At 40.5% G+C, this 12,911-nt stretch overlaps 1 protein-coding gene across 2 annotated transcripts in view; it reads left to right on the forward strand.

Annotated features, from left to right (window-relative positions):
* The window catches only part of pcdh17 (protocadherin 17), a 61,258-nt gene that overhangs the window by 17,103 nt on the left and 31,244 nt on the right, over positions 1-12,911 (forward strand). For both annotated transcript variants that reach the window (XM_056735259.1, XM_056735260.1), the window contains exons 3-4: positions 9,392-9,450; positions 9,571-9,743. In XM_056735259.1, coding sequence (XP_056591237.1) covers positions 9,392-9,450; positions 9,571-9,743 — 232 coding nt within the window. The remainder of the gene's footprint in view (positions 1-9,391; positions 9,451-9,570; positions 9,744-12,911) is intronic.

A 12,911-nucleotide genomic window follows, 5' to 3' on the forward strand; every position in this document is an offset into this window, starting at 1 on the left:
TTAAGAGGTCTTTGACCTGCTGCGCACTAGTTTTAACACCTTCTTTAGGAGAGTTAACCCTATTGGTGAGTGCTAAAAGGCTATTGGCAGAGGGGTTAGCGCGCCTAAATAGATTTAGCCCGGCATGCCTGTTATCTCCTCTGCTTTTGAAAGACGACCAATAGTCGTTACCTCACCTCAACTCAAACCCAACTTCCAGAGCGCTGCTCGGGCGAACAGCTTCTACACGCTCCTCAGACCTCTTAGATACTTATCCAGTGATAATTTAATCTTCCACGTCAGGGCCGGAGAACCCTGACCACAGCTCCATTTAAGTTCCCAGCTGCAGCCTTTTAACGGGTAGCAGATAGGGCCGATATCGAGGTCGACGTCTAGTGGATGTGTTTTGCGGTTTTGGCTTTAAGTTTTTTCGAAAGGCCGCCATTACGTGAAATGGAAAAACTAATAATGGAGGCTCCAGCAACACGGAGGAACGTGTCGAGCACTTGTGCCGGCATGTGCTGAGAAAGTTTGATGTAAAAGTTGTCGGGTTTACATTACATCACGTGTCTCGATATAGTCTTTGTGTCATGCCTCATTGTCTTTAATAAGGAGGTATGCTTTGGATTAAGCAGGTTGATGTACCAAGATATTAAGAAGCTCAGGCGGGGTTGAGTGTATTGACTTTTTCTCTTCTAACACTGTTGTCTCTACCGTAGGTTATCCCTCCTTTTCATTTCTCCACACTTTCCCTGAAAACTATTTTATGAATTATTTTGAAATCATAATCACAATTAAAACCCTACTGTTCATATATTAAAGGGAAATTTACCTCAAAATAATACTGTCATCATTTACCCACCCTTTATGTCAATTCAAACCTGTATGACTTTTATTCTTCTGCAGAGCACAAAAGAAGATAAAGAACGTTGTTAATCAAACAACATTGAACCCTATTGACCTCCATTGTATGAACACAAAACCACTATGAAATTTCTCAAAATATCTTTATATACAGGTTATGAACCACACGAGGATGATTAAAGGATGAGTTTTTATTTTTACGTGAACTATCCCTTTAAAAGGTCCAGTGGGTAAACTGCCCCAGTGAAAAGCTAAAGTAACATTTTTCACATTTTTACTTACAGCTTAGAAGACAAACGCTCCACAACTATTTAAAATAATTGACCGGTAATGCTGTGGAGAGGCCGCATTGTTCAAATATTAGCTTTTCTTCACACTATGCTTTGTTCGGCGGTTTGGTTTTGAAAGCGTCGATGTTTATGAATATGGGAGGCCGCAGCGGACCAGATCAACCACGTTTGTCTGGGAATGTTTGTTTTTGAAGTGCTCTAAAAGCTTTGTGCTCATTCGAAGTGTCTTAGGGGAGGTCCGGACCACCGGTGGAGGAGAATCAGGAGAAATCCACAGTCTGTTGTGTTCAGAGGCTGTGGGCTTTCAGGAGCGACCTCGGACGATTAACAAATCAATTACACACGGATGAATTTCACAACAGAGAGGCGCACGCCGTAGCTCTGTGACCTCGATGTGAAGCTGTGTTGATTCAAGGCACCCTGCGCTCCCACCGACCTCCGAGCGCTCCGCTTTAGCCATGCACCCAACACGTGAACTTATCCAAGAACAGAGAGCAGATTTTGAGCATGTGTGTTTGTTTGTCTCGAACTGCTTGACATTTCCAAAGCAGCGTCCTATTCTCGAAGCCTCTGGCTACAACATCTTTCTGCTCCCGTTCTCTCAAAAAATGACATGGTGTGAAATACTGATTTAGTTAGCATATTTTCCATTTTGGGATGTTATCATCACTTATTCAACCTCACATGCTTTGAAACCTGTTTTTCCCTCTTTCTTTTCTGGAGCACAAAAGAAGATATTTTGAAAAATATCTCAGTGGTTTTGTTTAAATACAATGGAAGTCAAAGGGAGCACATGTTGTTTGGTTACCAACGTTCTTCAAAATATCTTGTTTTTTGTACCACGGGAGAAAGAAAGTCAGATAAGTTTCATTTTATTATCTTCACATCACGGAAAAGCAGGTGAACTGGCAAAAGTATCTTCATGCTTACTAACTATAGCAACTCTGTCACGATCTCCATCTGTGCAAGTGAATCAAACATAGTTTAGTGGTTTAACTTGCATGCATCTGTGCTGTTTACCATTCAAAAGTCTGTGTATAAACACACTGAATATATTATAAATGCGTAAGTGTTGATGCCGCTCTATGCACTCTGATTTAGCCGTAATTGGCTCCTAACACCCCGAATGGGCCCCAGTGAGTAACACCTTTTTAAAATTAGAAATATTTGAACACGATTCATTCCTTAAAAATTAAATGTTGTGAGAGATCTCGGCAGAAGTAAACGTTTGGGATACAACGTTGGTTTTGCAGTTAAATTGTCAGTGCAATTGCAGGGCACTCTCTACTTGAAAGGGAATAATACCGGAACATGAGGTGCACATGTTTGAGCAAATTCGTTTTGAGCTCAGGTTTTTTCCCACTTACAAACTGTCTAGGAAAAGGTCTATCGCCCGCTCTTGCTCCCTCAGTAGCCTTCCTTCTTTTTCGCATGTCTTGCTCCCCAAGGCCTATGAGCGGTTAAGCCATCCACAGTGTTTCGTCTCAGAGAGGCTATCCCTTGTATCACACCTCTAATGTGCTTAACCGGAAAAGCCAAGAGCTGGTCCTTCTCGGTCTATCTCTCTGTCAACCTCTGGATCTCACTCTCTGCCCTGACTTTCTGCCTCAGGTCTCAACACTGGGGCTGACCATGAAAAATTACACTGTAAAAGCCTTTTTTATTTATCATAATGAGCTTAAGAAATCTATTTTCCACTCCACTTGTTTTAAGAGAAGGGACCAAAGCTATAAGGACAAATTCAAAGTCAGACAGTCACCCTCTCATTTGCGTCTGTTGTTAGCAGACGTAGACCCTTAACGGTCACTTGTTTTTTCATTCTGCTCGTTCTAGAAAGGGACAATCTCTTTTTTTATTTTTTATGTTCTTAGTTATAGGATTATGTTCTTCCCTATTCTATTGCAAAGTGGAAATTGGTCTTATCTAGTATGTATGACAGTTGGCACGGTCTGTATCTGTGTCAGCCGGACACGGGCGGTCTGGTGTTCCGACTGCCCCGAAGTGCTTATAATCCCGGCCGGGATTACAGTAATCTCTTCCTCTATATTTTGTAAAGCAGGATTTGTAAAAAGAAATGGTGTTTCAGTACGGTTATTGCCCTTAAAATATACTATGTGGCTTAAATACGCATACGGATTTCCTTTGTGGCTCTGATCGCCTGATCTTTAGTTATGAAGAGCGATTGAATTGGAAATGTCTGTAATTGCTTTTAGAAAAGTATTTGACGTACTCGAATGACAAAAGAACAGAATTCTGAAAAATGTATTGCAGATATTTCTTTAAAGTGTAGCCTGTTTATCCAATGCATACAAAAACGTCCTGTTCATGCATTTATTCTTCAGGCAAGAAGAAGCTTGGATCAATTTGGAAAACAAAACCAAACTTAAATTTTGAAAACCTCCTATAATTTGGAATGACAGTTGGCTGTTTAGCACACAGATGGGAACGCTTTAGAACTGTGATACCTCTAAGTACAGCATCGTACATATGTGACACAGAGAGATTAAACTTTGCCATTAACTTTGACTCTAATGACGATTTATCCCGCAGGATCTGCACGCACATCAGCTCGACTTAAAACCTTGAATAACAGAAACCTGTGCAGCGCTGTAGTTACATTTAAAAGGTTCCCGTCAAATGTAAGCTTAGATAAAACGGATGACCTGCGGTGTCTGCTGGGCTCCACGTAATTAATCTCGATGAATGTAACTCTGGCCACAGACGTCTAGAGTCATGTGGTGTTAATTTCAAAGGAAGCTATTAATTTTTCAAAACTTAAACTGGGAGACTGGGGCCGCGAGCAGGAAATGAACGGCGGTGGCATTTTGGTTTGTTAAGACCAGACGATTGATAGGTTCAGTAACCACAGGAAAACACATGACCGGCTAATTGAATTTGATCACTTGGTTATGTAGCACAGAAATGACCTGATCAATGCTAGTGCCATTGAGTGCGCCATTCTCCATCTCTTCCTATAATGAATACGTCGGTTGGGCGAGGATCCGATTATTCTCTTATTCATTTGATTCGACGCGGCACGCGCGGGGGGTGACTTGTTCTGTTCTTGTTTGTTATGTAGTTGTAAACATCGATCGTCGTTGTTTATGAGGCTGTATTGTGTACGTTTCGCAAATACTGTTCCACCCAGGGGCTTTGTGTTTAAACAGCCAAACAAACATACGAAAACTCCCCCCGTTTGCCCTTGAAACCTTTGATTCTCAACAGTCTGTCATGTGACTGTTTAGAACTCAATTAGCTTAAATCACAAGGGTGCACAAGCTTGTACCTCAACTTGTAACTGTACAATCCTGTGTAAATGCTTGTGCATGGCAAGCAATGCTAAATATAGCCATTCCAAAAAACCCATATAGTTTGTCCAAAATATCTTTCTACCTGGCTAATCTACAATGTGAAAGTGGTCGTTTTTCCTCATAATTCACAGACGCTCATCTCAGAGTTGTATTGTCAGACAGCAGAGGGCACATATCTGGCATCCAGGAATACCCAGATGCATTTCACCAGCCAGGGAGCTCCAATGACGTTCGAAAGGCAGATGGGCATGTTTGCTGCATAAGCATCCTTACCTTTCCCTCATGGCACCTTCTTCCACCTGCAGAGGTCTATACCTCTCCCTTACCGCACCTCTATATTTCTAATTCTGTAAGTCCTGTAAACTAACACGCTCGACTGTTGTTCATTTGTCTCCATTGATAGAAGGCATCTGGTTGGTCACTGTGACAACACTCCAGAGGGGTACTGAGGGTTTACTGAAATAGATGAGCCATTTTCTGTCTCTCTCCTGAGAGTCTCGTTTTCTCGTACATGGACAGATTCTCTAGCATTTCGGTGCTTCTTCTCAGTCTGGGAGCGTGGGGAGACTTTCTATAACATTTGATGAGTAAGGAGGGAATACCTAACTATAGTTTGGGGACATATTTGTCTCTAAGCGTTAAGCTAATCTCACATCTTGGGACATTCCTAACAGGAAAATAAATAAGTATGATAAATGCTGTAGAAGTATTGTTTATTGTTAGTTTGTGTTAGCTAATGCATAAACTAATGGAATGGAATTAATAGAAATTAAGGGGACATCGGTTACAATTTTCACTTTTTTGCAGTAAGTAAGGTTTCAGAGATGTTGTTGACAGGTTAAAATTCTTCAAATGTTGTGTAGAACAGCACTTTTTAACGTAAGTATGTTGATAAAGGCCCTGAAGAATTATACCAACTAGAGAGCATTTGATGTCTCCTTTTAAAGGGATAGTTCATCAAAAAAAGAAAATTCTGTCATCATTTACTCATCCTCTTGTCATTTCTGCAGAATACAAAAGACATTTAAAAAAAATGGTGTATGGACAACAGTGATATCAGTCGAATTCTATTTTATGGATACCAAATAAGTGCTAGTCACTGTTGTTTGTTTACCGACATTATTCAAAATATATTTTTTTGTATTCTGCAAAAGGACAGTCATACAGGTAATGACGACGGTGAGTAAAGGATGACAGCATCTACACTTTTGGGTGACATTTCTCATTCTAAATTGTAACCTACTGTATGTATTTTGTATTGATTCAGATAGAATCATTTTGTTTATAAGGAGAAGAGAAATGAGATAAGGGCAAAACACGGGTCGAATTCAAACCCGTGTCTCCCCCATAACCACAAAAGCTCCATTTGTATCAAACATGAGCTGCTAAAGGCCACAGCTTAGTGAAGCAGTGTCATTCCGCATTCTGGTGAAAATCTTTCCCAGAAATCAAATGTGTAAAGTTTTTCTTTTGTGTGTTAACAGAACAAAGGGCAGCAGAACAAAAACATGCAGATGGGAAGATTCATTCAAAGCACCACCACAAAGCCTGCTGTTAACATTTGTAGAGCTTGATTAATGCAGCGCTGCAAATGGTGCACCAGTGCCCTCAATTAGGAGCTGCGGCTTTAAACACTCAATTAAAATGAGCATGAGTTTAGTAACGCCGATAAGTAGTGCTGGGCGTTTGCTGTCTGCTAGCCTGTAGTATGTACCAGCTGGAAGAAACCTAAAAATGGCGGTGATATGGCGTGTCACGTCTCATTGAGGTAATGACCTGTAGTCGTAAAAACTGACTGAATGACTGTAAAGAATGTCTGATTCTTATTCCTGTAACATATTTTTTTATTATCTCTCAGCACCTGATACAAAGCATTTATTTATAGCGGCTCCATTGTTAACCTGCAAGTTTGTGTTGCATGGTTGTGGTTGCGATTATTTGCAGGTCTGATGCTTCTGATAATGTTAATGATTTCGGATTTCTAAAGAAGTCACAGCTGACAGTGCACGAAAGAAAAGAAAGATGGAAGATAAAGTATTGGTAAATAAAAATCAGCGTGTAATGATACAAGCTGCGTGGTGTCGTGCGTGACAGCGGACACGGTCTGCGTAATGTCAGGAAACTTGCGGATCTAGATTTAGACTGGTACTATCTTTGTTCTCTCTCTCCCTCTCTTTGGCTCAGTCTCTCTGTCGAGAGAGTTTGCATACAGGCAGGATGTTGTAAAACACTTCCTCGGAAAGTGCTCTTATCAACCTTTTAAAGTAGACGTGTGGAGGTCGCGTTCCTGTAATGGTGTGCAATGCTTCCCATGGCTGCCAAGGGCGCGCTGATGCCACTGTCAAAATTACCCATCGTCTTCCACGCTCACACCCCTGTGAGTAGGTTATTAATAGGGGATGTTTTTTTAACTGATCTTTTTTTACGAGTTCATATCTGTAGGCCTATTCTGTGAAATGGGAGTTGGATTTACAGCTGTGTGAATGTGTTTGAATAACCTTAATGTTTCTTTCTTACCTTTTTATAGGGGGTGAACTCGCCCCGACCTCACCACCCCACATTTTAAGAGACTCTTTCCCTTTGAAAGAAAACAGATTTCTGTATTTAAAAAGAATTTCAGCTTTAATTGAACTAAGTTCCAGTCACTGATTTAGCCTTTGATTCAGCTTTGGCATCTTTGCTTTTCATCTGCTGCAGAGGTTGAAAGATGCGCGCCTTACCGCGATTGAGAGTCTCAACAAAGCCACATAAAGGTCATGGGGGGTACGGAAGGCCTACCTGACCTTTCCCACAATCCCACAATCCCCTCCCGCTGCGAAAGCGCCGTCTCGTTTCATTTCGATTGTCCGTTACATCACTGCACCGTTCAGATATATCCTTTTGAAGTCCAGCGGTGCATGGAAGAAAAACATCGTATCTCTCTCCAGCATAGACGTTTTTTCTACGGTTTAAGGTTTCAGAAGCGAAAAGAAAATTGAAAAGATAAACATGGCTATCAATCTTTGATTATATAGCATTTTGCCTTATCTAAAATACACAGATCTGCTCGCCTGGAATTGTATGGCCGCATCTTTAAATGCCTTTGAAACAACAGGTGAGATAACACGTTTAGACGGCGGGAACATGTGGTAATGTCAGGTGTGAAAGCGTATGTTAGCAATAAAGAACGTTTTCGCACTGCATTACTGTACCATCAAGATGTCTGAGAGGTTTAATGATGGTGACGAGAGAGTGGATGTGGATGGGAGGGATGGAGGAGAAGTGAAGCAGTGCATTAGTCTTCCTCGCTCTTGTGTTTAGCCGTGTCAATATTGTCTGGACCACAGCTGAGCTCGTATTCTTTTTCCCTTCCACTTCGTATTGACTCGGAGTTGAAACGCAAACACGTCGTAGCAACATTGATGCCACATTGAGCTGAGTAATTGAAACCCATAGGAGGGGGATCAGAGAGGGGCTATCGGTTTTTCCGTTGTCATCGGCCATTGAAGGGAGAGGAGTGAAAGAGACGTGGAGATAGATATAATTCTGTAAGAGTGACAAACCGGTGAAGTTCACTCAATAAAGCGCGTCTTACTACTCAGCTCAGTCTTTGTTTGGCGGGACTGATTGGTAGATGGATAGACGCTCTCGGTTTTCATCTAATGATGACTGATAAGTGTTCTGTGCTGAAGTACACTTGCTTGCATTATCAGTGCAAGTCTGCGTTTTAATAACGTCTCCAAGTCATATTTCACTCCTTAAATAAACTAAATTCAAGTTTTACATCTATCAAGTTTTTTAGCATTGTAACATTTTGGCATTGTATGCGTGAGCATAATTTAAACTGAAAAGTTGTTCAAATATGATTGTGTTGTACATCTGTTTTTGCAAATGTAAATTTTAGCACGATTGTGTTATGTGTAATAATGTATATAGTTCCTTGTATTATGAACAGTACATGTGGCGGTTTGAATATAGAAGTATGGGTATGAATTCGTAGGTAAGAGTACAAACACTAAGTTGTGATTCTTTTTTTTTTATTTTATTCTTTAAAAAATACTTTTCTTAAAATGATTTAAGGAGCCCTTTTTGAGCCTACATATGAATACGCATCTTGGAACTAAAATGGCGGTAACTCATGAATTCTTTGGAATACAGACTTACGGATGGTCTCGTTTGAAAAAAGAAAAGAAGCTGATTATTGCAACAACAAAAAAAATCACACACACACACAAAAATAAATTAAAGTTATGTCGTTAGGTTTCTTTTAAAAATAAATAAAAAAAAACGTTTGTTTTTCATTGATTAAAAAACATATTAAAAAAATATGGTTCGCAAATGTGTAACAAAAAATCTAAGCACGCTCTTTATAAAAAAGAATCAATTACTCTCCCTACATAAAGTATTTAAAAAACACCAAAGAAATCTGTATTCTAGAGTCTTAGACCTTTCCAATGATATATAGTTTGTCATGATTCGATTAGAAATTACATGCACAATTGTGACGAAAATGTAGGTGTCCCGTATACGGAACGGGTGACAGTTGACAGGCTTCGCTTTGACACAAGGTTGTGAAAATTTTTATTTTAATGCTGTTTTAACATTTTAGTAAGTAGTGACTAGCAATTTTTAAGCTGAGGTGGCAATATAGAGACAAAGTACTTCAGCTGTAGCATCTTGTTTAATTTGCCTTTATACAAACACATCCCCCCTCCCTTCCATGTCTTGTTTCTATTCCACTTTTATTTGTATCTAACAGGTCATTAAGTTCACAAATGTGCAATTGAGTGTTTAAGATGTTTAATTAGCACGTTCCTTGACTAATTAAAATGCACGAATCTAAAGATTAAACCCCCTCCCCTTTTTCTGAATAATTAATCAGTCTTTTTCACCAGGAGATTCTGTCGCACACCAGGAAGCATTTCAATGTCGTACAAGGCATAAACTGTCTTCCTTTTTCCTCCACAGACAGACAATTTTCCAGCTGAGTCCAATTACATGGGTAACAGGCAGCAGTTTGTTCAAAGGTAAGGCCCATTTAATGCTTTTATAAACTGCGCTCGTCTCAAACTCTTGGGCACGTGGATGTTCTCGAGATACGCCGGCTTTCTATTCCATTTATCCATTTGATTGTTTTCATCTCGCAGCAGCTCCACGTTCAAAGATCCGGAGCGTGCCAGTCTCAGAGACAGCGGGCATGGAGACAGCGACCAAGCGGACAGTGATCAGGACACTAATAAAGGCTCCTGCTGTGACATGTCGGCTAAGGAAGCGCTCAAGATGAAGGCCAGTGGCCTGAAGCCGCAACCGCTTGAGCAGGGTAAGTTCTTCAACATTAAGACGCTTATTAAGAACTGAGGACGGCGTGGTTGAGAGGGGTGTCCGTTTTCATTCATCAGTACTTCCTTCTTGTGTGGTCACGTCTTTAGTGTTTGTCTCCGTTGGCAGTTATTCAGAATTCCTCTACATGTTTCCCTCGTTTTTTGGCCTATTTTATATGGAAGCTTTTAGTACTTTTACTCTGCAGCAAACTTGCTCAACTAATGTGCCACTCTTGTGTGTGTCTACGTCTTATTTACTATCAGCTCGTAATTCAGTACATACAGGAACTAAATTGTGAATAAGGGTTTTTGGTGATGTTAACTAATATTTCTAATTCCATTCCATTCCATTTTCTACCGCTTATCCGAACTACCTCGGGTCACGGGGAGCCTGCGCCTATCTCAGGAGTCATCGGGCATCAAGGCAGGATACACCCTGGATGGAGTGATATTTCTAATTATTCAATATAATATTTTAATTACCAGATACTCTCTTGGCTTGATGCTTTAATTTTGTAATTATTAGTAGCTCATCTTCCGCCGCCTCTCACGCTCTCCGTCCTATCTTCTGTCCTTTAGACTTTCTTCTCTCCCCGTCCTCTTTCCCCATCTCTCATTTTTCCTCTCTCTTTCTTGTATTCCAGGCACGTTCACGGTTTATCAAAGCAGGCAGGCCCATTATGATTTTATAAGCCAAACCACTCTAGCTTTTCCATTTAGCGAGTGCTGGTTAGACGCTCCGAGCCGCTTTCTTAAAACTTTGATAATGGAACACGGAAAACGACTTATCATCCGGCAGGCCACGTTACATTCTCCACCTGATTAAATATGAATAATTATTCTCGGTCTCTGTTGGTAGGACAAATTACTCCTGACACGGGTGGAACAGTAACTTCACAGATTAAAAAGACGTCCCGCGACCTCTTCCCGTTACACGAAGGAAGCGTGTAAAGATGGTTTTATTCATCTGCGCTCGAGTCGCGTTGAAGACTATCACACCGGCTGTATCTCTCATATGGCAAAATGAAGGAAAAACAAAACAAGAGGCAAAGAGAATAAATGGGCCACAGAAAACAATACATCAAATATAATGGCACAATTAATCAATAGAACAGAGGGGAATCTACCGCTATCTGAGTCGAACGTGTACGCCAAGCCTGTCTGCCTTGAATTGGCTGGCGCGTGCCCGTGTGTTTTCTTTTGGATTCAGGAGTAGACTGAATGCACTGGCAAGAGAAATTGGCCAATTAAAGAGGCCCATATGTTTCATATTTTGAGAATGTAGTAATTTAATGGTGCATGGGAATGGTTGGAGAACAGCTGAAATTAGCTGGTTTAACGGTGTGATTCGCTTACATACACAAAGACAAGAGCCACAGCTAGGGCGGTCTCATGTTCAACAAGCACAATAAGGACATGAAGCTTGGACAAAGAAATACTGTCTTTGAGGATTACATTTTTGCATATATTTTGACTGCTTTTGTATTAGTATAAGATGTTCAATATAACTTAATTGTGATCCGAGATCTGACAACTTATATAACACTTAATGGATATTTTCAGATTTTTCTATTCACGTTTATTCTTGCAAGGCTGTCCATTGAATTCAATGCTTCAAGGATTTTCAAATTTGTAAAATATGCATTTTTGAACTTGGCCACTACTTTTATCCAAAGTGACTTACAGTGCAGTGCATTCAAGCTCTGAATTTGTTCAGTACGTTCAGTACGTCTTTTGTTCTGCTCGTGATTCATGAAAGAAGCCAACTGGGCGACCGTTGCGTCCATCCCAGACTCGTCTTCATTTGCGTCAAATTAAATATGCTGTCTAGTCTATGATATCGGATATCTTTTAGTTTAAATATATTTGTTCTCGTGGTCTCTCTGCTCTCAATTCTCTGTTCGCTCCATCTTTCACCTTGTCATTTTTTTGCTACGCTCTCGATACAGATCAATAGTCATATTTCGACACAGTTAACTTGGAACCGCTGCCTGTTTTGCCAATAACACTCCAGAGGGCTGGGCGGGATACACATGGAATGACACACAGAGCCTCGGCTGGTCTAGATATCCCCTGTGACTTTTCATAAGCTTTATATATCCTACATTAGAATGTTTTTGCTACCAGCAGCTTCTAAATCGGCGTTAAAAGGCTTTGAGATGGATATTTTACAGTTACAATAATGCTATAACGACAACATTGTTGTGAAATAAACATTAAGGATCGTAACGCATATGCAGCATGTTATAGCCGTGTCGTGTTTGGTTGAGTGTTATTGCAGGTGGTAGCAGCAGGTTATGGTCAGTGGATATGAGTGTGTTTGGGTTTTAGAAGCCACTTGGGTTTGATGCAGATTTTAGGAAACAAGAAGGGTTTCCCAAACTTTATCTCTATTGAAGCCTGTTTTTCTTTTCTCGCTCTCTCTCTTCCACCCCTTGTGCAGCCAGAAGCAACGAATACAGTAAACTGCTCTAGATGCATTTCTGTGTACGCGTCCATGCTGGGCATATTAACTAGCTGCTGTACCAACAACTGTTATCACTGAAGGTACATTTTGCATTCATGAGGGCAAAAGTAAAGACAGATATCCAAATGAAAAGATAATCCGTTATCTCTGTCTTTATCATGTATTTGTTATATTTTGAACACGCCACGCACACTTTCTTTCCTTTCGGCCCTGCAGTCTGGCTTGGTTCCGAGTTTTATGCGTTGGGTTTTATGCAGTGTGTGTGTGCTCTCTCCTTGGCCTGTGTATTAAGTCATAATTCAGTCAGAGAGAGAGAGAGAGAGACAGCCCATGTTCACATAGAAATAAACAACAGAGGGTAGTAGAAGACAATACCCATCTCCCTTGTTCACTTTCTCTCACCATCCTCTCTTAATTATGCTCAGCCTCTAGCGCAAACCCATTCAGAGGAATCATAACTGCAAAGACATATGCAGCGTGAATAGAATCGAAGTCCCTCATGGATCTAGTGGCATCCAAAACAAAGTTGGTTTTATCTGCCTAGATCCTTACTTTCTCTAAGCTTTGTTCCAAAACCTAGCTGACAAGTTGACTACCTAGATAGCATTTCAGGGTGTCATATGAGTTCTTCCGATGGGAAGATATCCAAAAAGTAGTCGGAAACATAATCTTGCTTTTTAATGTGTAGTTTGGCTTAATT

This window comes from Triplophysa dalaica, chromosome 21 (assembly GCF_015846415.1).
Source record: "Triplophysa dalaica isolate WHDGS20190420 chromosome 21, ASM1584641v1, whole genome shotgun sequence".
NCBI lineage: Eukaryota > Metazoa > Chordata > Actinopteri > Cypriniformes > Nemacheilidae > Triplophysa > Triplophysa dalaica.